Below are 22829 nucleotides of genomic sequence, written 5' to 3' on the forward strand. Positions count from 1 at the left end.
TATTCACAGAACTCAATAGTCAACCATTAATTCCTTACAAAAGTTAGTATTTACAAGTAGCGGTGCTCAAAACCCGAGGATTTAAATGATTTTTGCTTCCGTTTTAATGGATGTAATAATTTAGGATTTTAAAAAAAGTAGTTTTTTATATCTTAAAACCTTAGGTACCTTGTTAATTTAAGAAAGTCATGCATGACTTTTGAAGTGCTTTCAACTTTTTTCAATTTTAATGCTTTTGAGAACACTCAGAAAACTCTTAGCACTCTTTAGGCCCAATAAATTTACATTTTCAAATGAGAGCCTGAAAGCAAAGTAACAAGGTAAGACCATTAATATTTTTGAGATTGAAAATTGTGACTACCATTATCTAGGATTAGAAATTGAGGTTCTATGACATTTTCTGTTTAAGACATCTTTTGCTGAGCCGGTCATGTAAACATCTCAAATTTACATAGTTGGTTTAACAAAACTACTATAAAAATAGAAGTTTTTATAAAACATGACAAATTTTGTTCACATAATCCTACTTTTTGATAATTTTCATTGGTAAATCATCTACCTTGTTTGAGCTGAGAGTCGGGAATGGCTCTAAGGCAGGAAACAGCAGCTTGAAGAGATTGTAGGTTGTCAACCTAAATGAAAAAAGTAACACATCACATAATCAATGAAATAATACTGTTTTAGGTAGGTACAGTTTTACCAATATACAGTGTAGAGCAGAAGGATACTAGATAGACAAATTACTAGTTTTTTTTTTTTTTTTTTTTTTTTTTTAAGGGAGAGGAGGTAAAAATGCTTTTACGCACACAGGTAGCCAGCCTGTAGTGTGAGACTCCTGAATCTATCGCAGACTACTCACTAAAAAACCCCCTCTACTCTGTTGGACACAGACCTGGAATTGTTTGTCACATTACTTCAAGTCAGGCCAACATGTTACCTAAGCCCTCAGGGCTCTCACCGTTTATGGCATTTGGATACTTTAAGACCTACACCGCATCCCGGTCAAGGTCGAGCTTCTTGGCGCGGAGAATACCCTGGATGTAATGTGACACACAGGTCCAATTGTCCTCACCCTCCGTCATCATCGGTATGACCGTGTCCACCGACAGCAGTCCTACTAACTGTTGAGCCTCCAGGCGGGGCCTTTCCCAACGCTGGCAGTGGAAAAATGTATGTTCCACGTCATCGGGAATGCCTGGGCAGTATATGCAATCGGGTGACACGGCTTTGCCCATCCTGAACAGGTACGACCGGAAAAAGCCGTGACCCGTCAGAAATTGGGTGAGGTAGAAGTCCACCTCTCCGCACCGCCGATTAACCCAAGGTTGGACTTGCTTTATCAGTCGCCTGGTCCAGCGTCCCCGAGTCTCCTGTTCCCAGCTCTCTTGCCACAGCTGGTAGGTGCGGGTGCGTTCCTCTGTTCGTGCCTGGTCCTCCCCACGGCGCTGATAAATTGCTTTTCTCTCCGCCGCCAAAAGTTTGACGGGGATGACTCCAGCAACCACCAGGACGGCGGGTTCGGACACTGTTCGGTAGGCGGATGCAACTCTTAGTGCTGCCTGACGCTGCACTCGGGCAAGCCGCATCCTATATACCTCCTTATTTAGAGCGTCTGCCCACACCTCAGCACCGTACAAGAGTACGGACTGGACAGAAGACATTAACAGCCTTCTACGGCTGGACCGAGGCCCTCCGACATTGGCCATCAACCGGCTAAGAGAGGAGACCACCCTAGCGGCCTTGTCCGCCGTACGGAAAATCTGATCCCGCCAGCTAAGCTTGCTGTCCACCATAATCCCAAGGTACTTGGCAGAACGAACGGTCTGGACTTCAACGGCCCCTACCCTCAACGGCACGATGGTGTCAATCCGTTTTTTTGTTAATATCACGATCTCAGTTTTGCTCAAAGCAAGCGAGAGACCGTGGTCTGTCATCCATGCGTTTATAGTACGCATAACTCGGTTCAGCTTTAGCTGAGCCAGCTCAACGCTACGTGCAGCTATCAAAACTGCAACGTCGTCCGCGTACCCAACCAAAACAGTTTCCTCAGGCATTTCAGACCTCAGGAGGCTGTCATACGCGACATTCCAGAGGTCCGGGCCGAGTATGGAACCTTGGGCAGCACCGGAAGTGACACTCATCGTCCGTGGGCCCTCTGTAGTGTCATACAAGAGGAGGCGGAACCGGAGATAATCCTCTATGATACGCATGAGGTATGCCGGGACGTGAAAGGTGTTCTCCAGAGCATCCAGCATATCGCACCACCTCGCCGAATTAAATGCGTTTCGCACATCGAGAGTGACGAGCAGCACAACCCTTCGAGAGTAGTGGTTAAAATCCTCAGCTCTCATCACGGCTTGCTTCACCTCTTCAACAGCGTCAACCGTAGATCGCCCCATCCTAAATCCATACTGCCGAGGGGACAGGTCCCCCGCAGCGACTACGGCTGAATTCAGTCGGGAACGTATCAACTTCTCGAGGACTTTTCCAGCCGTATCCAACATACACAGAGGTCTGTAAGAGGATGGCAGGTCTGGATCTCCCTTCCCCTTCCCAACAAGCACAAGCCTAGCTGTTTTCCAGCACGAAGGGAAAACTCCTTCGACTAGGCAGGCATTGTACATGCGTAAAAGGATCAAGGGGTTAATAGTCAAAACCTTTTTGAGAACTTCGCCGGGTACCCCATCGGGTCCAGGAGCCTTATTGTTCTTCAGGGATAGGACGGCCGCCTCCACCTCTCCAAGACTGAAAAGTGGTACGTCATCCACCCTTCCGAAATCCCGCAGTGGGCGCAACGTGTGAGCCGGGAAAAGGGACTCGACTATCCTCTCCATAGTGGCCCCATCCATGACGGAAGGTGGAGAGCGGGTGCCAAGTTTCTTGGTTACCAGTTTGTAACCCAAGCCCCACGGATTGGAATCGATATCGTCCCTTAATGTCTCCCAGCAACTACGTTTACTCCGGTTGATGGCTCGACGAAGAGACCTCCTAGCCACTCTGTAAGCATCCGACTTACGACGTCTGTCTACAGGTTCTCTGGCCCTGGTAGCAAGTCTTCTGGCTCTCAATGCTGACCGACGCAATTCCGCAATCTCGGCAGTCCACCAGTACACAGGTCGCTTATTGCACCGGGATCTTCCGCGAGGCATAGACTCATCGCAAGCGGAGACGATTAGTCCCATCATGGATGTAACTAACACCTCTGCATGAGCCACACTAGTTGCGGGGGGAACCACCGGTGTTCCTCGTAAGATGGCTTCATTGAATTTTGCCACGTCCAATTTTTTAATATTCCATCGAACGGGCACTTGACGAAACGCGGCTACTTGTCTCTGATGACCATCCAGGACATCAAAAATAATGTACTGGTGGTCACTGCCCGTGTAATCCTCCAGAACTCTCCAGGCTCTGATCCTTGGCAAAAGGGACTCAGATGCAAGGGTTATGTCTGGGATCGTTCCCCGCATCCCGGGGCGCCGGAAAGTTGGCGTGTTTCCCTCGTTGACGACAACGAGTCCGGCTCTGGCAGCAAAGTCCAGAATGTACTTGCCCCGGGAATTGGTGAGGGTCATTCCCCACTCGACAGCCCTAGCATTAAAATCCCCACCCACGACGACGTGTCCTGTGGTATTGCGCACGCTCTCTTCCAGGCGGTCTATCTTCTCACGAAATTCACGGATGGCCTCGTTGGGAGTGAGGTAGACACTAAAGTAAGTGACATCCCGGCACCGAACCCAAACGAAACCTCGGCCCTTCGCGTGACCCCGTACTTGTACTTTCGCTGCATTACGCGCCCAGAATGCAGCAGTACCAAGACTATCAGGGAACCAAAAAGATGGGTCCCTATCACGGTACTGGTACTGTTCGCTGACTAAGAGCGCGTCGACATCGTGTTCTAGGGCAAGCTGACATAGAAGTGCGTCAGCCGACCTGGATCGCTCAAGATTGCACTGAAGGATTCTTATCTTCGTGAAAGGACTTTCGCTTGCTGTAGTGCAGATTTGAATACACTACACTGTCCAGACCCAGCTATATGCTTCAAGTGTTTGTCAGCGAGCCCATTTTCTTTGCAAAGGAAACAGGACTCGACTTGGCAGTCCTTACGGACGTGACCGACCTCCCCGCACCGAAGGCAGTTCTTGCTTCGGTCGGGTCCCTTGCAGTTTCGGGAGGAATGGCCGAAACAGAGGCATTTAAAACACCTCTTCACTTCCACTCTCCGTCTGAGCCTGCAGTTGACCCAGCCGACTCTCAGATGCTGGAGTCCCAGCACTTTCGTGGCATGTGCGTCTGCCATTTCGGCGACCGCCATCCGCTGCTGACTCCTGTTCGGTTTTGTGAGCCACACCTTAAATAAAGCCGTTTGCCCGCCAAGCTCGGGGACAGCTTTCTTCAGGGCCTCAACAACATCAACCTCCGTCGACACACAATCAATGTCTCGAACCTCGACTGATGTCTTTGGTTCAAGAGCACGGACGGTGCCCTGGCCTTCAACAGCTGCCTTCAGTTCGGCAGTAAAGGCTGCTTTGTCTTTCGACTTACCCAGTTCAAGGAGAACGTCCCCGTCCCGGGTTCGTCTAATCGACCGTACAACCGTATCGGTCTGCTCTGGCTTAGCCTTGGCCTTAATTGCACCCAAGACCTCGGCGAAAGATCTCCCCCCTGAGGGCTTGACCAGGATTGCCTCCGTCCTGGGCTTTTTTGGCCGGGACTTTTTCGGAGCAGAGACCGAGCCGGGCCCAGTTTGGGCCACGCCGGTCGGCTGTGCCTTCACTGCCACATTCTTTATAGAGGCGACCTCCGCCCGCCTCAACTGCCTCTTCTCCTTTCGGGAACGACGTTTTTCCCACGCAGCCCCAGGTGTCTCTACGACTGACCCCTTTCGGGAACTTCCCTGAAGGGGGGTCGTAGGTAGCTGTGGTTGTTGGCTCTTTGCAGGAGCTGCAGCTATGTCCGAAAAGGATCTGGGCACAGCAGACAATAGATCAGTCTGAGTTGCCTTGGCCTTTACCGTGGTCCTTTTGGTTTGGACGCCTTCTTCTCTTTTTTGAGGACTGTCCGATGTGGAAGGCCTTTTACGTTTCTTAGAAGGCAGTGTTCTTTCGTCAGACAGAGACACAACCTTCTCGGCAATCTTCTCCATGGCTGCCTTACTCACCACCCGGCAGGCAAAAACGAAGCCAAGGTCATCCTCCAGTTTGGCCATGCCGTTTTTGACCACTTGATTTACGGCTTTCTGGGTCCGGAAGGTGTCCAGCATAGCCTTGATCGTAGCTTCCATGTCTTGGAGCCGGGTTTCAATGTCACTCTCTGCGTCAAGATATTCCTGACGCAGAAGCACCATCTCAGAGCCTTCCGACCTCAGCGGTGCTTTGAATGGCTCCTCCGGCATCCCTACAGCAGAACTGGCAGAGTGGGGGAGAGTTGCTGGCAACACCAGCTCGACACCTACATCTCCGACGCTTTCCGCACCGTTCCCAGCTCCACTTTCCGAAGGAGCTCCTAAATGGGGGAACTCCTTGGTGCATTTGAAGGTGGCAGGTGGGGGAGATGTTCTCACGTTTTTCGGTGGTGGCGACCGCTGCACCTTGGAGCTACGGACAAAAGCGTTCCGCTCCACTTCCAACGTCTTTTCTGGCTCATTTGAGCTCTTAATCAAAAATGTGTTATGAGGGGTTTTATTTAAATCCATCGTGTTAGTGGGTCGTGAGAAGCCAGCCACTTCGGTCCTTGGTCAGGGAGTGCGGCATGGATGTAGAGGTCGGGCTCTGCATTGTGACGGGCGACCCCCGGCACGTCAGGTATCCGGTGCTGGGCAAACGGAGGTCAGGCCCCGGGGAACTGGGGTAGGGGTCTTTGTCCCCGAGGGTATACCCGTTCCTGACTGATTCCGGGCCGCTCCTTGCCGCACGATGCGCTGGAATAAACACGATGGACAAATTACTAGTGAAAGATTAGTTAGTAAAAGATTTAAAAAAATCTACAAACCCCCAACATGTTCATCTAACCTATAGACTTTACGGTTGGACCACCAATATGTTTGGTGCTTTGAGAGATACTATCCAGAAAACCTATTAAACATTGTAGCTTTTTCATTGATGACATAGCTCTGTGATTCTCTATTAGTGTATTTTTCCGGTCTTTGTTTCTTCTCTTCAATTAGTTTGGTCTCTGTACCCTTGTCTTACCTATTAAGGAGGCTTAATTTAATAAGAGAAAGGTCCAGCACAAGAGCAAGGGAAATAAATACTTTAATGATTAAAACCAGTGCAAACAAAGCATTTTATGTGTTTTTTTTTTTTTCAAAGGGACCAACAAAAAGAAAAATTGAAGCTAATTGATGAAGAGGAGTGCTACAGCAAATTCCTGCCTTTCCCTGATATTCAAAATGCAGGAGGAATAAGGTTTGTTGGAAGTGCAGAAGATATAGTATATGGCGAGACTAGAAGTTAAAAAAGTTATGAAAATAATTAACAGTTATAACATTTAACATGATTACCTGTTTTGTCCAGGCCACAACATACTCCCAGGCAATATTAGCCAGTAGAACATTATCAGCCAGGCTGTAGGGGAACTGCTGCCTACAGGCAAATAGGAATGTTAGTATTTAAATCAAATCAAATTCCTACTAAACACTCATAATTTTAAGTGCAAAAATTGTGACACCTATTCATTGTAAATTTCACAATGGATTGGCCTCTGGATCATCAGAATCAGAATCACAAATAATAGTTAAGATTACCTGTATGTCCGATCAACCAACTAGAGTTTAATTTTTTAACTGTGAAGTGATGAGGAACATTGAACACATATTCAGGTCCACTTCAAACTGAAAAAAAACCCCACACAAAATCCATCCGTTTTATAATAAAAAGGGACATAGGAGAGAAACATAAGCATAACGTAACATTTAATGTTGGTTGAACAACTTTATACAACTTCTAATTAAACTCCAGATACAGTGCTCAAATTCTGACAATTCCTCTGGATTGGATTTTTTTATCAGTTTTTTACCATAGATAAAACATACTCCCCTCCCTTAGTAGATTTCTCATCCTTATCCCTCCAAGTGTCCATAGTTTAGGCCTTAATGTCCACCTATTTTTGGCGCATTTGCAAGGTTTTATTAAAACGGATCTGAGAAGCTTAAAACAATGTTAATTCTAATGTTCTATATACCATTTTGTTTGGAAAATCATGGGCTTCAATATTATATATAAAACATAAGGAACATTTTTTCAAAAAAAAAATTTTTAGGTAAAAAAAATATAATTTTGAAAATTAAAAAAAAAAAATAAGTTCGCGCTCAATGAAATTGTATAAATTATAGGCCTATAAATATTTGAAAATAGCCACTTTGTTCTAAATTTTATGAGGATTACAAATATATAATAATATAAGGAAGTATATTTGCAAATAAATAAGTTATGGGCAAAAAACTGATTTCAGTACATAGCGTTTAGCTAAGAATGCATAGCCTAACCATAGCTAGGAATCTGGCTGATAATTTACATCAATATCACTACCTACTTCTTCAGGATCATCAACCAGCACTTCAAAACCACTTAAATCTTCTTATAATGCACCACGTATATCACTACTTTTGATTTTTAACACTAAAACAATGATAAACGTAATAAAACACATCAGTCATCGGTCCGGGGGAACCTAGCTGTTTACAAATACACGCACGTCAGCTGTCTGCTACAATATTTTCGGAACTAAAATGAATATCGCTTAGAGACAGACCTCTGGAGAAAGCTTAGAATATTACGGAAAGAACGATACCTAACTCGATCCAGTTCAATCCGATTCAGTCAGTCATAGAGCCTTCGCCGTAAACGATGTCTGCGTGTCGAAAAATCGACAAGTAACACTACACAAAGTGTGCTGCTTGTCGAATTTTCGTCAAGTAACACTGGGAGGGTTAAGGAACAGCTGAAGACAATTTTATTGTTAGTTCTGTACGGTTTATCTAGAGGTCGTGTTTTGTTTACAATTTGTTTCCCGTTATTACACTCACTCACTCCCATGGCCATTTATGCCCAAGGCGGGATTTGGCCGCACCAACAACTGCTTTCCATCTCTCTCGATCTTCTGCCTCTTCCACTTCTGCCCCCACTTCTCTGACGTCCTTGGAAACACTATCCCACCATCTCTTCTTGGGCCTTCCTAATGGTCGTTTCCCTTCTGGCTTTCCTATACTTGCTTCTTTTAGTAGTGAACCTCGTTCTCTCCGTAGTGCGTGTCCTGCCCACCTTATTCTCCTTGCTTTCACGTGTGCTACTACATCATAATCATTGTACATATTCCTTATCTCCCTATTATGCCTTTTTCTCCATTCTCCATTTTCTTGTATTGGTCCATATATCATTCTTAAAATTTTGTTAAAATTCCCGTTATTACAGCCATTTAAAACCTTGTTTAACCAAATAATACGATCTAATCATAAACAATAAGTTGTCCCCTAGTTATATAACCAAACAGTAAAGCACAAATCAAGAAATTAACCCTAAAATAATAGAAACAAAGTTTCGTCGACACTAGTGCCCATGTGTCACGTACATGAACTAGACACGAAAAACGTGCTTCAAAATTTACAATGGGGTGAGAAGTCTACTTGTGTTGGTTAGTCTAAGGTTTTACGTTCTGAACTGAAGGGAACGAAACAGCTGCATACGCTACAATAGATTCATTTGAAGTGTTATAAGACATTTCTTTTATTAACTTTCTTTAAAATTATGTATTTGACATTAGTACAATTTTCTTGACCCAACCTCAAAGATTTGAAACTTTAAACAAACCCTTACATTTCATGTAAAATTCATCTGCAAAAGATTGAATATCGATAATTACCCTGAAATCATCTTATTTGGAGTCAGGTTAAGTTACCTAAGCTCGGCTAGACGAGCCAGTAGGAAGCTCTCCTCCGGGCTGGTAGGTTGTGCTTCTTTTCCCTCGTCTGCAGACAGTAGCTGGCCCTCTACCACCCCCACCTGCGCAGGACAAAATGTTACATGCAAAAATAATATCCTACATCACTCTCGTTATTCCCATGTTTTATATGCTGACTAGGCCTCTCCATCTTCTCCTATCCACAGTTCCTCGGCCATCTCCCTCCTTTCTTCTCCACTTCCCTCTTCATTTCATATATCCATCTTCGATTAGTTTTTCCTCTCCTTCGCTACACCACAATTGACTCTGTTTGCATTCTTCCCACTTCTTCAAATAAGAGTTTTTAGAAGGAACGGAGTAGGCTTTGGAAGCATGACATGGATGGAAACAACAAGAAAACTCTAAACTTTTGAAGGATGTTGAGAGAGTAAACATTTGCTATGTGAGATCAATGTGTTATTTACATACCCCGGATCCCAGACGATCGCTCCTGGAAGAGTCGGGACTCTGGGAAGACTCTCGGGAACCTTCCAATAGCAAGGCTGGATCAAGCCCTGAACTTGCAATCCATCTGGCAACTAGCTCAGACACACATCCTGCAAACAAACAGTCAAACTTGAAAATAGTGATTACATCAATCATAATAGATCTGCAATTATCTTTTGTGAAAAAGGCAAATTTAAGAATGAAATATAGCAAGTCATGTTACAAGTTTGTCCTCACAACCTCTAACAAAATAAATAAAACCATCAGAATGGTTAAAAAATAATAGTCCTCTGCTAGACAGAGGACCATGCTCCGTTTTAGACGTCAATGGAGTGATCAGTTGGTGAATTACACAAGTATTTTCAATGTAAAGGGATGAAAGACCAAAACAAAAGCAAGAGCTGTTAGTGAGGTCAAAAATTTGTTTGCATTCAAGTGGCTTCAAAATTTAAGCTAATTATTAGATGTTGTTCCAGTTTCTAGCAAATACATATACATCCATGGATACATATCATGCATTCAAAAAAATTCATAAAAATATGTATTATTTCTGACTCAGTAATAGAAAATGTAATACATGTAAACTAGTATAAAATCAAAGAACTCTAAAGCTAAACTACACATTTGTGAACTTTTTGAAGTATAAATAAAGTATTTACCTCGACCTTTAGAGCATAAGTTTTGCAAAGACAGCTCCGGGGGTTCATAGTGCAGGCAATGTAACGCTGGAACTTTTGAGCAATTTGGTTTTTGGCTAAAAACAAGAGTATTGTATAAAAAAGTGAGAAATTAACCACAGTATATGGTTATACATTTCATACAAACTTTTTGCTGGAATGTTCAATGAAATTAAAACCATTAGAACGTTAATCTTTAATTACCTATTGTTTGTGTCTCATTTAAAAGACATCAAAATCAACGTCCAAAAGTAGTGTGAATAAGTTACCTTTATATTCTAAAAAATACAGCTAATGGTTTTCAAAAAGAAACTTTAAAAATATTATGAGGAGGAAAAATGAGTACCTACCAGGGAAACATCTTTTTTAAATTTCTATGATATGTACAAACTGTTGAAACTAAGGATTGATTTTATTTGAACCAAGCAAGAAAAGGAACTAAGTTTTAACAAACTAAATCAGAATAAAGCACAATTTTATCAATCTTTAAATAAATCTGCCTAAATTTATCTAGTTTTTCAATCAAATGATTTGGTTGCGATCAGTGATTTGTTTCTAGAATTTTAGATGGGTAGTAAAATAAAATCAGCATCAACATTTGTTTTGGCATTTTCCTTAACAGTTCATTAATTTACCAAGAGTTCATTAATGTTCACATCCCTGTGTGGTGCAGCACAAATCAGGCCCTGGCAACAGTCATTTCTCTGCATAAAAAAACAACTAACCCAAGGTTTTTTATTACAGGCGTACAGGAAAACTGTCAGTAAAAAAATATCCCTATTTCATAGGTTTAACCGAAAACAGCCGCCAAGTGGTATCGCATTAGGCTGATATTATTTGTCCCAAGACTTGCCGACTGCATAATCTCCTCACTGAATCAAATCAAATCAAATCAAATCAAATCAAATTTATTGTTGTAGACATTTCACAATGTTTTAACAATCGTCATAAAATACATAAATTAATACAGCAAATAAATACTTGGATGTAATAAATCAATATAATAAGTTCTAGTATTAAAAAATATATAAATCTGCAAAAAAATATAAAATATATAAATATATTAAATTAATAAATATATAAATTTATAAATATATGAAGTCCCCACTGGTTGCCCATTGGCTTATACTGCAATGGTACTCCACTGTCATTAGGTTACCGCATAGACTAGAAGTTCCAGTGAGATGGGGAGTTGACATAATAAAAAGGTAATTTTTTTAAAAGCGCATTTAAAAATATAAAATGAGTATGTCACCGGATTTTGATTAGGATACCTGAGCACTGAGCCGATGAGAGCGACATCTTCCAGCTGGCTGATCAGCTGACTCCAAGTACAACTCTCCTGGGTCACCTTCTCCCAGTCATTAGACTTGGACTCACTGTCGTCTGTACCAGCGCTGGTCGTCATCACTGTAGAAAATGTACAAAAAAAACTATTAAATTACAGTAAATGTCATATACTTCTTGGGGACGTTAACAGTGATACAACATAGAATAGCGTTAGGAATGGAGAGATTAAAAGAGGGGTTGTTGAAGACAGGGGGCTGGCCTAGTGGTTAGCATCTCGGACTTCGGTGCAGAAGGGACGAGTTCAATTCCCGGCACATCTACAAAACTTTGATCGGTTTGGACTGATTTGTCTTAAAAGCGTTAAAACTAACTTAGACATCTATTAAAAATACCACTGGCGTAGACACAAGCAAAAAAAAAAATAAAGATAGTTTAGGAGGGTGACTAGAAAGTAGACCTACTGAGTCTATTTCTTTATCTAGGAAAATTAGAGTAATAAAAATTTCCCAATCAAAAAGCATAAAAATACCACTGACAATGAAACCCGAGAAAACTAAAATAAAAAACATTAGAATAATAAAAATAAAATAACAAAGTTATGAGCATGACAAACACTCTACATATTATTGTTTAGGTGATGTTACCTGCAGTCTCCTCAAACGTGACAGCCACAGCCTTACACACAGCTGCAGCCAATATAGCCAGGTGAGATTGTACACTCTCTCTCAGCAGACATCTCACCTCCTCCCACCATTCTGGCTCCTCTACCTTTTCCCCTGAGGGAAACAACAGCAACTTTAAATTGCAATACTTTATGCCAGCATGCAATGATTTACTTTAAATGCCAAGATATTTTGCTAAGGTTTGGATTTCAAACGGTTGATGGTAATTATTACACAGACTTAATTTAGGAGTCACCCTTGATAACATTAAGGTTTGTTTGAAGTGTCAAATGTATTTGAGAAATTGTCCGTACCACTTAGATGGTTTGAAGAGTACATTAACATCTAGATATTTTAGTGTTAACACCAAATCAAATTACCTTACTACTTTATTGTGTTTTACTATCAAAAAGTATAAAATGTTAAACAACTTATCATAATTTTATTTTATTTGGAAGTGAGTTACTAAACAGTGTTTACCTGCAATATTGCATATGGCAGACACAAGCTGTCCGAATGTGAGAGTGTCAGCCACCGAGGGGTGAGTGCGCCTATGTAGCCAAGCAACTACCGCTAGTCTCATTAGAGCAGAGGGAGCAATGCTACTGTCTGTAGCAGCACTCGCCCACTCGGTCACATTACCTTCCAGACTGCCACACACTACCTCACCTACACATACCAGGCCAATCAAAAACAAGTCCAAACCTTGATAACCTTAGCCATTCTAAGTAATAACACCCAGGTTTATAGGGAACATCACCATAATAAAGAGTTAATGGTCCACTGTTTAAACAGAATTATGATCTTGAAGCAATGTACGAGGGCCACCCAGAAAGCAACAGCCATTACCCATGAATGCCACTCGGGGCATGGCTATTGCTGCGAAGATCAGAGCATTCCTACACTCAGTGCGTATCCAGCTACGGCATCATATCTCTGGTAATTTGTGTAAAAATGAGAGCTGTCATTAATCCGTCCCGGTTCCGCCAGTTGTAAGGTCCAATCAGATGTTTTTGGAAAAAATAATCACAAGCCAATCAAAATTTATTGCCAGATTTGTTATGTTAAGGGCAAAGGAGTAATGAGTGAAGGGGCCAAAAGGCGAGCGCCACAGTTTTAAAGACACTCAATTTCCAAAATTGTTGTACAATATTGCTTTAATCATTTTTAAAGAACATAGCCTAGAGCACAAAAATTCTAGTCATAATGTTAACTTCCAAATAGCATTAAAACTCGTCTTTAACTACTTTCATTTCAAAAATTTTCTGGGGAAAGGCCAAAGGCCCTTGAATCCCATGACAAAAATTTCCAGCACAGTTAAGTTGCGTTCTGAATGAGCTTCTATGACATCTTCTCCAAATTGTAACTCACTAATATGGACAAGGCTCTGACTGCCAGTCGGTTCCACCAGTTGAATTGTCTCCTCAGCCGTTGAGTCTGTTTTGAACCCAGCCAGATATCCAGACAATCCTTCCAGGCCTTCCTGGAACTTAACCCGAACCCTGTCCTGCGATTCCGGGAACTTCAGTATTCGCTGGGTTTCTTGTTTGCTCATGCGTAGGAACTCACACAGGTTCTGAAAAATTACTAAAGGTTGAATTAGAAATTTAAGATACTTTTCTAATCCATAGTAAACTTTTGATTGATAACTCATATACTTCTGTGGTAGCATAAGTGTGATGGATAATGTTATTTTAGTTCAACAGCTTATGTTTTAGGTTTTATGAACATGTTTGATGACATTTAATTAGTTCTATTCTTGACTGTTGCTAAAACATGAATAAAGAAGGTTTAATTTAGTATAAGTTTAAAATTAAGTGCCAACCGAACAAACGGTTCATCCTACCGGCATTTTAGTCTTTATGAACTATTGTTTTATAAAATGTAATTTTTGGGGCATCATAGCCCGGATGTGCCAAATCGCCCAGGCCAATGTCTCTAACGTGCTGTATTGTTACTTTAACCCGGTAGTGACGGGCTGTCATCATAGCCCTGGCAAACCGGGCACAGGTTCAGTGCCCGAGCTGTCATCATAGCCCGGGCAAACCGGGTTCAGGTACAGTGCCAGGGCTGTCATCATAGCCCGGTAAGTCCGGGTGTGCCAAATCGCATAAGCCAATGTCTTTAGCCCGGTGGTGACGGGCTGTCATCAAGCCCAGGCAAACCGGGCTCAGGTACAGTGCCCGGGTTGTCATTATAGCCCAGTAAGCCGGGGTGTGCCAAATCGCATGGGCCAATGTCTTTAGCCCGGTGGTGACGGGCTGTCATCAAGCCCGGGCAAACCGGGCTCAGGTACAGTGCCAGGGCTGTCATCATAGCCCAGTAAGCCCGGGTTTGCCAAATCGCCCGGGCCAATGTCTTTAGCCCGGTGGTGACGGGCTGTCATCATAGCCCGGGCAAACCGGGCTCAGGTACAGTGCCCGGGTTGTCATTATAGCCCGGTAGGCCCGGGTTTGCCAAATCGCCCGGGCTAATGTCGATAGGTTGTTTGTTGTATCAAACGGGGCAATATTATAGCAATAGTTAATAAGGATAGGTTATTTATTTTCTTATTTATTTTACATAATACGTATATATATATATATATATATTTGTTTCTTTCTTTAAAGTATATAAAGAAGGTTTAATTTAGTGTAAGTTTAAAATTAAGTGCCAACCGAAAACGGTTCATCCTACCGGCATTTTAGTCTTTATGAACTATTGTTTCATAAAATGTAATTTTTGGGGCATCATAGCCAGGATGTGCCAAATCACCCAGGCCATATCTAGAGTTTGGTGGTGACGGGATGTCATCATAGCCCAGGCAAACCGGGCTCAGGTACAGTGCCCGGCCTGTCATCATAGCCCGGTAAGCCCTGGTGTGCCAAATCGCCCGGGCCACTGTCCTTAGCCCGGTGGTGACGGGCTGTCATCATAGCCCGGGCAAACCGGGTTCAGGTACAGTGCCCGGGTTGTCATCATAGCCCGGTAAGCCCAGGTTTGCCAAATCGCCCGGGCTAATGTCGATAGGTTCTTTGTTGTATCAAACGGGGCAATATTATTGCAATAGTAAATAGGGACAGGTTATTTGTTTTCTTATTTATTTTACATAATACGTATATATATATTTGTTTCTTTTTTTAAAGTATATAAAGAAGGTTTAATTAAGTGTAAGTTTAAAATTAAGTGCCAACCGAACAAACGGTTCATCCTACTGGCATTTTAGTCTTTATGAACTATTGTTTCATAAAATGTAATTTTTGGGGCATCATAGCCCGGATGTGCCAAATCGCCCAGGCCAATGTCTCTAACGTACTGTATTATTAGGCCTACTTTAACCCGGTAGTGATGGGCTGTCATCATAGCCCGGGCAAACCGGGCACAGGTTCAGTGCCTGGGCTGTCATCATTGCCCGGGAAGCCCAGGTTTGCCAAATCGCCCGGGCTAATGTCTGTGGCCCGGTGGTGGCGGGCTGTTATCATAGCCCGGGCGTGCCAATGTCTAGAGTTCGGTGGTGACGGGCTGTCATCATAGCCCAGGCAAACCGGGCTCAGGTACAGTGCCCGGCCTGTCATCATAGCCCGGTAAGCCCGGGTGTGCCAAATCGACCGGGCCAATGTCTTTAGCCCGGTGGTGACGGGCTGTCATCATAGCCCAGGCAAACCGGGCTCAGGTACAGTGCCCGGGCTGTCATAATAGCCCGGTAAGCCCGGGTGTGCCAAATCGCCTGGGCTAATGTCGATAGGTTCTTTGTTGTATCAAACGGGGCAATATTATTGCAATAGTAAGGGACAGGTTTTTTGTTTTCTTATTTATTTTACATAATACGTATATATATATTTGTTTCTTTTTTTAAAGTATATAAAGAAGGTTTAATTTAGTATAAGTTTAAAATTAAGTGCCAACCGAACAAACGGTTCATCCTACTGGCATTTTAGTCTTTATGAACTATTGTTTCATAAAATGTAATTTTTGGGGCATCATAGCCCGGATGTGCCAAATCGCCCAGGCCAATGTCTCTAACGTACTGTATTATTAGGCCTACTTTAACCCGGTAGTGATCGGCTGTCATCATAGCCCGGGCAAACTGGGTACAGGTTCAGTGCCCGGGCTGTCATCATTGCCCGGGAAGCCCAGGTTTGCCAAATCGCCCGGGCTAATGTCTGTGGCCCGGTGGTGGCGGTAAGCCCGGGTTTGCCAAATCGCCCGGGCCAATGTCTTTAGCCCGGTGGTGACGGGCTGTCATCATAGCCCTTGCAAACCGGGCTCAGGTACAGTGCCCGGGCTGTCATCATAGCCCGGTAAGCCCGGGCTTGCCAAATCGCCCGGGCCAATGTCTTTAGCCCGGTGGTGACAGGCTGTCATCATAGCCCGGGCAAACCGGGCTCAGGTACAGTGCCCGGGTTGTCATTATAGCCCGAGCTAATGTCTGTAGCCCGGTGGTGGCGGGCTGTTATCATAGCCCGGTAGGCCTAAGAAAGAAAAACCATTTTTCCAGTCATAGGTTGTTTGTTTTATCAAACGGGGCAATAGTAAATAGGGAGAAGTTATTTATTTTCTTATTTATTTTACATAATAGGCCTATGTATATAGGTACATATTTGTTTCTTTTTTTAAAGTATGTATAATTTAACAGATTTCTATTATTTTCCATTCTTATTCTTGGAATTTAAATTTATATATTTAGTAAATTAATCAATTTCTATATTACTAATTTTAAAATAGCCTACTTATTAAAAAGAGTTCTTGTGTTGATGGAAATACCTATGAGCTGTTTCAGAAGATAGAATTTATTTATTTATTTTTATTTTTATCTCAGTACCATCTGTAAATGCCTAAACTAACAAAGTAGGGGGGCTCTGCTAAGTGGAGTTTTAAATTAATGGTTGTAAAATTCACGAATTTTAGATTTTGAATACAGAATTTGAATCAAAATCCTTTAAAATGTGAGATCCCAATTTCTAAAATTGTAAATGCAAGAGCTGTATTCAATTAAATATCATATAGAATCTATCAAGAACATTGACAATGGTCTTATGGTATTTTGGCCATTTGGCAGATTTGACTAAATTTGATATTCGATTCTTAAATCTAGCCAATTGGCTAATTGAGTCTTTGGATTTTTAAATCCTTCCTGAAAAATTTATACTTAGAAATTGGCTTGGATACTTAGAATGGGCGTATGATAGCTGAAAGCTCACATCAAAATCGTTACTAGAGTCGGCCACCACTGTGTCGTAATCAGGTGGTTTCTGTTGCAGTCCCGCACAGAACATGTAGAATATCAACAGCTTCTGTAGTTTAACACATCTCTGCATCAGAACCTTGCCACTAGCATCTGGCCTTACTTCATCTGTAACAAAGATAACACTAAGTAAACTTCAAAACTTGTGAGAGGAAGTCTACTTTACATTTAATGGTGGAATGGCCTCTGGATCGTCTGAACTAACTAGTTTACATTTAATTTATTTACTTTACTCTTCACATCTTTAAATGACATAATACATGTTGAATTGTAGAATATGAAGGATAGCATCTAGCCTACCTTGCAGATCTGCTGGTAGGCCATATAACACAAAAGAGAAACTAAACACAACATTTTTAATCAGAAATCAGAAATCAGAAATCAGAAATCAGAAACGTTTTATTGTCCTTCAACATTTACAACAAATGCAATAGACAAAAGTCAAGAAAATTCAGCTATTACGGTACATAAACAGCCTATTTTTAGGCAAAACAAAACAAGCCTAAAAACAAGTCAAAATAGGCTATACTAATACATATGCTTACAAATAAAAAACAATGTGGAAATGTGAGGACATTAAAAGTTAACTTCGTCAACCTTAAAATATTCTTCTAAGTCATAAAAAGGATTTAAAAGTAACCAATCCTGAGCTCTTTTTTTAAATGACTTAAGGTCCAATTCTTTGGCATTGATGCTAAGCTTATTAAATAATCTTAATGAAATAACATGGTAACTATTTTTACATTTACTTAACCTACAATAAGGCACGTCTAATAGGAACTGATTACGTGTGTTGTGTGAATGGATATTAAACCTATAAACATGGGAACTAGTATTTTTCTTAACCCTAAGTAAACACATAAATATGTACAGATTAATCACAGTCAATATTCTACTTCTTATGAACAATGGCTTGCAATGCTCTTCAATTGGAGCTTTGTTTATTATTCTAACTACCTTCTTTTGGAGTATTAACACTTCACTTATGTGACTACTGTTTCCCCAAAGAATCAAGCCGTAGCTAATTATGGATTGGAAAAATGCAAAGTAGGCTACCCTTATGTAGGTTTCAGGTACAACACCCATAAGATTTCTAAGCAAACAGATTACTCTGGACAATCTTGCACAAACCAAATCTATCTGAGGAGACCAGCTTAAACATTTATCAATTTTTATTCCTAAAACTGTAATTACATTTTCATTGTTTACATCTTGTGACTCTACTGGAATGTTTTTAAGACTACACAATAGATTTTGAGTTTTATTCTTATTAAGACAAAGGCTATTAGCATTAAACCACATATAAGCTGAATCAGTTGTGAGCTCAGTTACTGACATAAGATCATAAAAGTTGGGATGAACACTCAAAAAATTGGTGTCGTCCGCAAACATGATGGTAGAGGATCTTTTAATATTGGCTGGTAGGTCATTGATGACTGTGATAAAAAGAAGGGGGCCTATAATCGAGCCTTGTGGCACACCTGAGCTAACTTTCAAGCAGCTTGACATCTTGCCTCCTGCATCAACGAATTGAGTTCTCTCTCTCAGGTATGAATCAAAAAACTTAAGCTGTATACCGCGGATGCCATAGTACTCCAGCTTAGTGATGAGTATGTTGTGATCAATACAGTCAAATGCTTTACTCAGATCACAAGCTGTGATCTGAGCAAAGCTCGACTCCTCAAAAGCTCTCAAAATCTTAGAAACAAGGTGGTCCAGGGCATCCACGGTAGACAAACTTTTACGAAAACCAAATTGAAAATTTGAAAAAATTTTGTTTGTGTCAAAAAAAGAACATACCTGAGGTTTGATGACAGCTTCAATGATCTTGCCAATTATAGGGACCAGAGAAATAGGACGATAATTTTTAATCTGTGATTTTTCCCCTTTTTTGAAAATTGGGATGACTCGAGAAATTTTTTGGGAGGTTGGGAAAACACCTTCTTTCAGACATAGGTTGATACAAAAGACAAGGGGCATTACTATTTCAAAGATAATGTGTTTAACAATATTGCTTGTGAGACCATACACATCTTTGCTTTTTGAGGATTTCATTTTTGACACTGCACTGAGCACATCATCACATGACACTTCATTCCACTCAAGTTGGGTGCTGGGCCTCTTCACTTGCTGCAGGAAGTGATCCGCAGGCAGGGGACTCACAGGAATGCTGGCTCGAACATCGTTTACGGAGTCGATGAAGAATCTATTGAAGTCCTCGGCAGAATGGTTGTTGCTGACCTCCTTCTTCTCTCCAGAAACTCGCCTTACTATCGTCCACGCTGCTTGGCATTTGTTTGCTGATCGCTCAATGGAGTCAGCGTTTGCGGCTAATTTTGCTCTGTTCGCAACGTTTTTATAGAGGTTTCTTAGTTCTTTGTAGGCACTGTACGAGGCATCAGTTCTAAGGTTCATGTAGACAGTACGGTAAGCCATAACTGTTTCCTTAAGTTTCTTGAGGTCATCACTATACCAGGCCACTCCACTTTTAGGCCTATTGTCCTTACGTCCGGAAATCTTCTTTGCGGTTAGGTAACTAACAGGACAAGTTAAGTTGAAAATATCAATCAGCTTGTTAAAAAATAAATTGAAAGTCTCTTCAGCTGACTGATCGGCCGCACGGTTACTGTTCAGGATGTTAGGCCAGTTCACATTCCCCAGTTCAGCTTTAAAGTTGTTTAAGCACCTTGGGGAAAGACTGCGGTGCATAATTTCCTCAATATATGGTTTAGCAGCTTCTGATGCCGTTATTAGCCTCAACTCCAGGCCTTCGTGATCAGCTATGTCAGGGTGAACGATGTGTGTGGAGCAGGAGTTGATCGGGACATTTGTAAAAATATTGTCCAGACAAGCTTTTTTGCGAGTAGGCTTGTCATTTAAGTAAACACAATCAAATTGCCTGAGTAGGTTAAGTAATCTTCTAACACTAGGCTGATCTCGGGTAACATCAAATCTTGAGTTTACATCGCCACCAATAACAATATTCATCTTCAATTTACTCAGGTGGATCAGTAGTAGCTCCAGATTATTCAGAAATATAAGTTCATCCCCTGCAGGAGAGTGATATATACAAACAATTATGATTTTAGGATTATCTAAAACTATTCCCACACATTCAAAGCTTATTTCATGACAAAAACATTCAATGTCCAACACTTGGAAGGTAGGCCTAGTAGGCTTGCTATTATTGGCGAATATTGCGACGCCACCTCTTATATGGGTTTTACGACAAAATATCGATGAAAGCTCATAACTCTCAACGATAACATAACCTGCCTCGTTTGGGTTCAACCAATGCTCGCTAAGGCAGAGAAAGTCATACTGATTACTCACAGCATGTAGGCCTAAGATGTTTTCCTTGGAATGTAACCCCTGCACATTAAGAAACAAGACATTAAGGTTATCATTTACTGGGTTTAGGCTATGTTTGCCCCAGTCTCGGCCGTGCGTTGAGAGTTTAAATTGCGCCTTGGAAGTTTGAATTCACTGATGAAAGTGTTTTCCGGCCAAAAGTCCTCACAAAAAATGCTATCCCATAGCGATTCTGGAACACCAACTTTGAAGGAGTTATAGGTTGGATACTTTGTATTCAGCTTTTCAACAACATAATCGCCACTTTTGAATGATGTAAGATGGTTTACGACATCGGCCTTTTCGACCGAAGGTTGAAGTCTCGAAACAAAAATAAATTTAGTCCTTTTCACTGCCTTCAGGTTAGAACTGTCATTACTGTTTGTCAACTTACCAGTGCCAGTTAATACTTTCCGGGTGGGCCTGCCATTTCCTTTAGGTTTAGTAGGCCTAACAGTTTCTTGATTCGTTAGTTCTGGCCTTCCATTTTCTAGGTTAGGATTAGACCTATTTTGCACGGTAGTTCTCTTCTTGTGCCTAACTGTCCTCCATGGGTTTCTGATGGAGTTAGAAGCACTCACTTCGGGGAAAGAGTCACTGGATATTACGTTATTTCCATTCACAGACGTCTTCTCAATATTCCAAACACAGGGTAATGGTTCACGGTCAAAATCTGCTTTCTTGGGGTTATCAACCGGCGTCATCATAACATTTATGGTAGAGGAACCATCTTCCCGATCTTGATTCGTCTGCTTGGAACTGGTTGAACGGGAGTTGTTCTGGAGAGATGGTTCTGTCGCAAGAGTCTTGGTAGGTTGGCAAGTATCACTCAAAACTTGATTTAATTTAGATCTAATAATTTCGCTCTCACTTTCTAGTCTAGTGAGCCCTTCAGACATAGACAAGTTACTTTTCCTTATCTCGTTCAGCTCCTTAATGATTTGAGTCAGATCCCAAGCGTTCTGTGGGCAGTTCTTAGACGACTCATCAGTTCCGAATCCCGAGTTGTTCACGGAGTCGTTCGCCAGTATGATCGCAACTCGTTCTGAACACGATTGGCAGTACCAATTTATTCCTTTCATTTGAAAAATACACTTAAAATGATCGAAATTGGTTTTTGAAATGCTAGCACAGGCGATATGCCACCATTTTTTACACCACCCATAACACTTCACTGCGTTATGACGATTCTGGACTAGTTTATCGTACGAGCCCTAGGGGACTTTGATATATAGTCTTGATTATATAGTCTTTATTTAACTTTGATTATCCTACCTTCTGTGATACCTGACCCTTCAAGTGGACAGTCAAGTACTGTAAAATCTCATGCTAATTCCATGAGATGACTGCACAATGTAGCGAGTCAGACAACTTATTTTGCCAAACCTGAGTGTACTTGAAGTCAAGAACCAGGTTTTTGGAAACTACCCTTGACTTGATTTCTTATTGTTTTAATGAGTGTACATAGTTTATCAACACCTCATATGTACATATTTCTCTGCCTCTCACATCTTATAGTACATACCGAAACCTGTGGTTGAGTAGATAAGCATCTCAGTTACCCTAGAATTTACTATATCAGTTTTGAAAATAATATTACAAATAATGGACTCAAAATGTAATATAATCGTTTCAATTAAATACAAAACATAAAGTATGATTTAGGATTTACAACAAAGACATTTTGTAACTCGTAACACGTTTACGATGGTTATTATTTTACTCCCTTCTTTCGGCCTTGCCCCAGTCCGTTTGTATCATACAATCGAGACTACTGTATTAATACGTATCACATAGCTTTTTGATGGCAAACCTAATTATTTACCTTGAGACTCGAACCAATGCAGGAAGCCCTCTACGACCTCCAGCAGTGTGTTGGCAGACACCTTCCTACTAGAGGCCAGCAGGTCCAGTGTCTGAGCTCTCACGGTGTGTGTCTGCAAGTCTCTACACAACGCTGTCACGGTGTCTGCGTCTGCGTCGTCCTTCAGCACCTGACGCAGCTTACGCACTAGGTGGATGTCCTTGGCACGCTTGCTGTTCTTGTCACTGTGGTTAAGAGATAATCAACAGTAGAGGACAACTTTTAAACTCTAAAAACCCATCCCAAGGGGAGAAGAGAATTCAATTTATTTTTTGCACTGAAGTGGTGACGAATATATCTACAAATGGTTATTGATTATGTCTATTGGAAGCGGATGATTCCGCTGATTCTGTAGGCAAACAAGTTAATTCTATGGTGTT

At 41.7% G+C, this 22829-nt stretch overlaps 1 protein-coding gene across 2 annotated transcripts in view; it reads right to left on the reverse strand.

Annotated features, from left to right (window-relative positions):
- Nucleotides 1–22829, reverse strand: part of LOC128985391 (rab3 GTPase-activating protein non-catalytic subunit) — a 48824-nt gene that overhangs the window by 16019 nt on the left and 9976 nt on the right. For both annotated transcript variants that reach the window (XM_054404847.1, XM_054404846.1), the window contains exons 12-22: nt 22411–22634; nt 17191–17342; nt 13382–13586; nt 12491–12679; nt 11993–12124; nt 11333–11468; nt 10041–10135; nt 9364–9491; nt 8893–8996; nt 6500–6581; nt 560–632 (exon numbers count right to left, since the gene is read on the reverse strand). In XM_054404847.1, the coding sequence (XP_054260822.1) occupies nt 560–632; nt 6500–6581; nt 8893–8996; nt 9364–9491; nt 10041–10135; nt 11333–11468; nt 11993–12124; nt 12491–12679; nt 13382–13586; nt 17191–17342; nt 22411–22634 (1520 nt within the window). The remainder of the gene's footprint in view (nt 1–559; nt 633–6499; nt 6582–8892; nt 8997–9363; nt 9492–10040; nt 10136–11332; nt 11469–11992; nt 12125–12490; nt 12680–13381; nt 13587–17190; nt 17343–22410; nt 22635–22829) is intronic.

This window comes from Macrosteles quadrilineatus, unplaced genomic scaffold, assembly GCF_028750875.1.
Source record: "Macrosteles quadrilineatus isolate MER2022 unplaced genomic scaffold, UCM_ALF_1.0 Scaffold_2__2_contigs__length_208266976, whole genome shotgun sequence".
Taxonomy (NCBI): Eukaryota; Metazoa; Arthropoda; class Insecta; order Hemiptera; family Cicadellidae; genus Macrosteles; species Macrosteles quadrilineatus.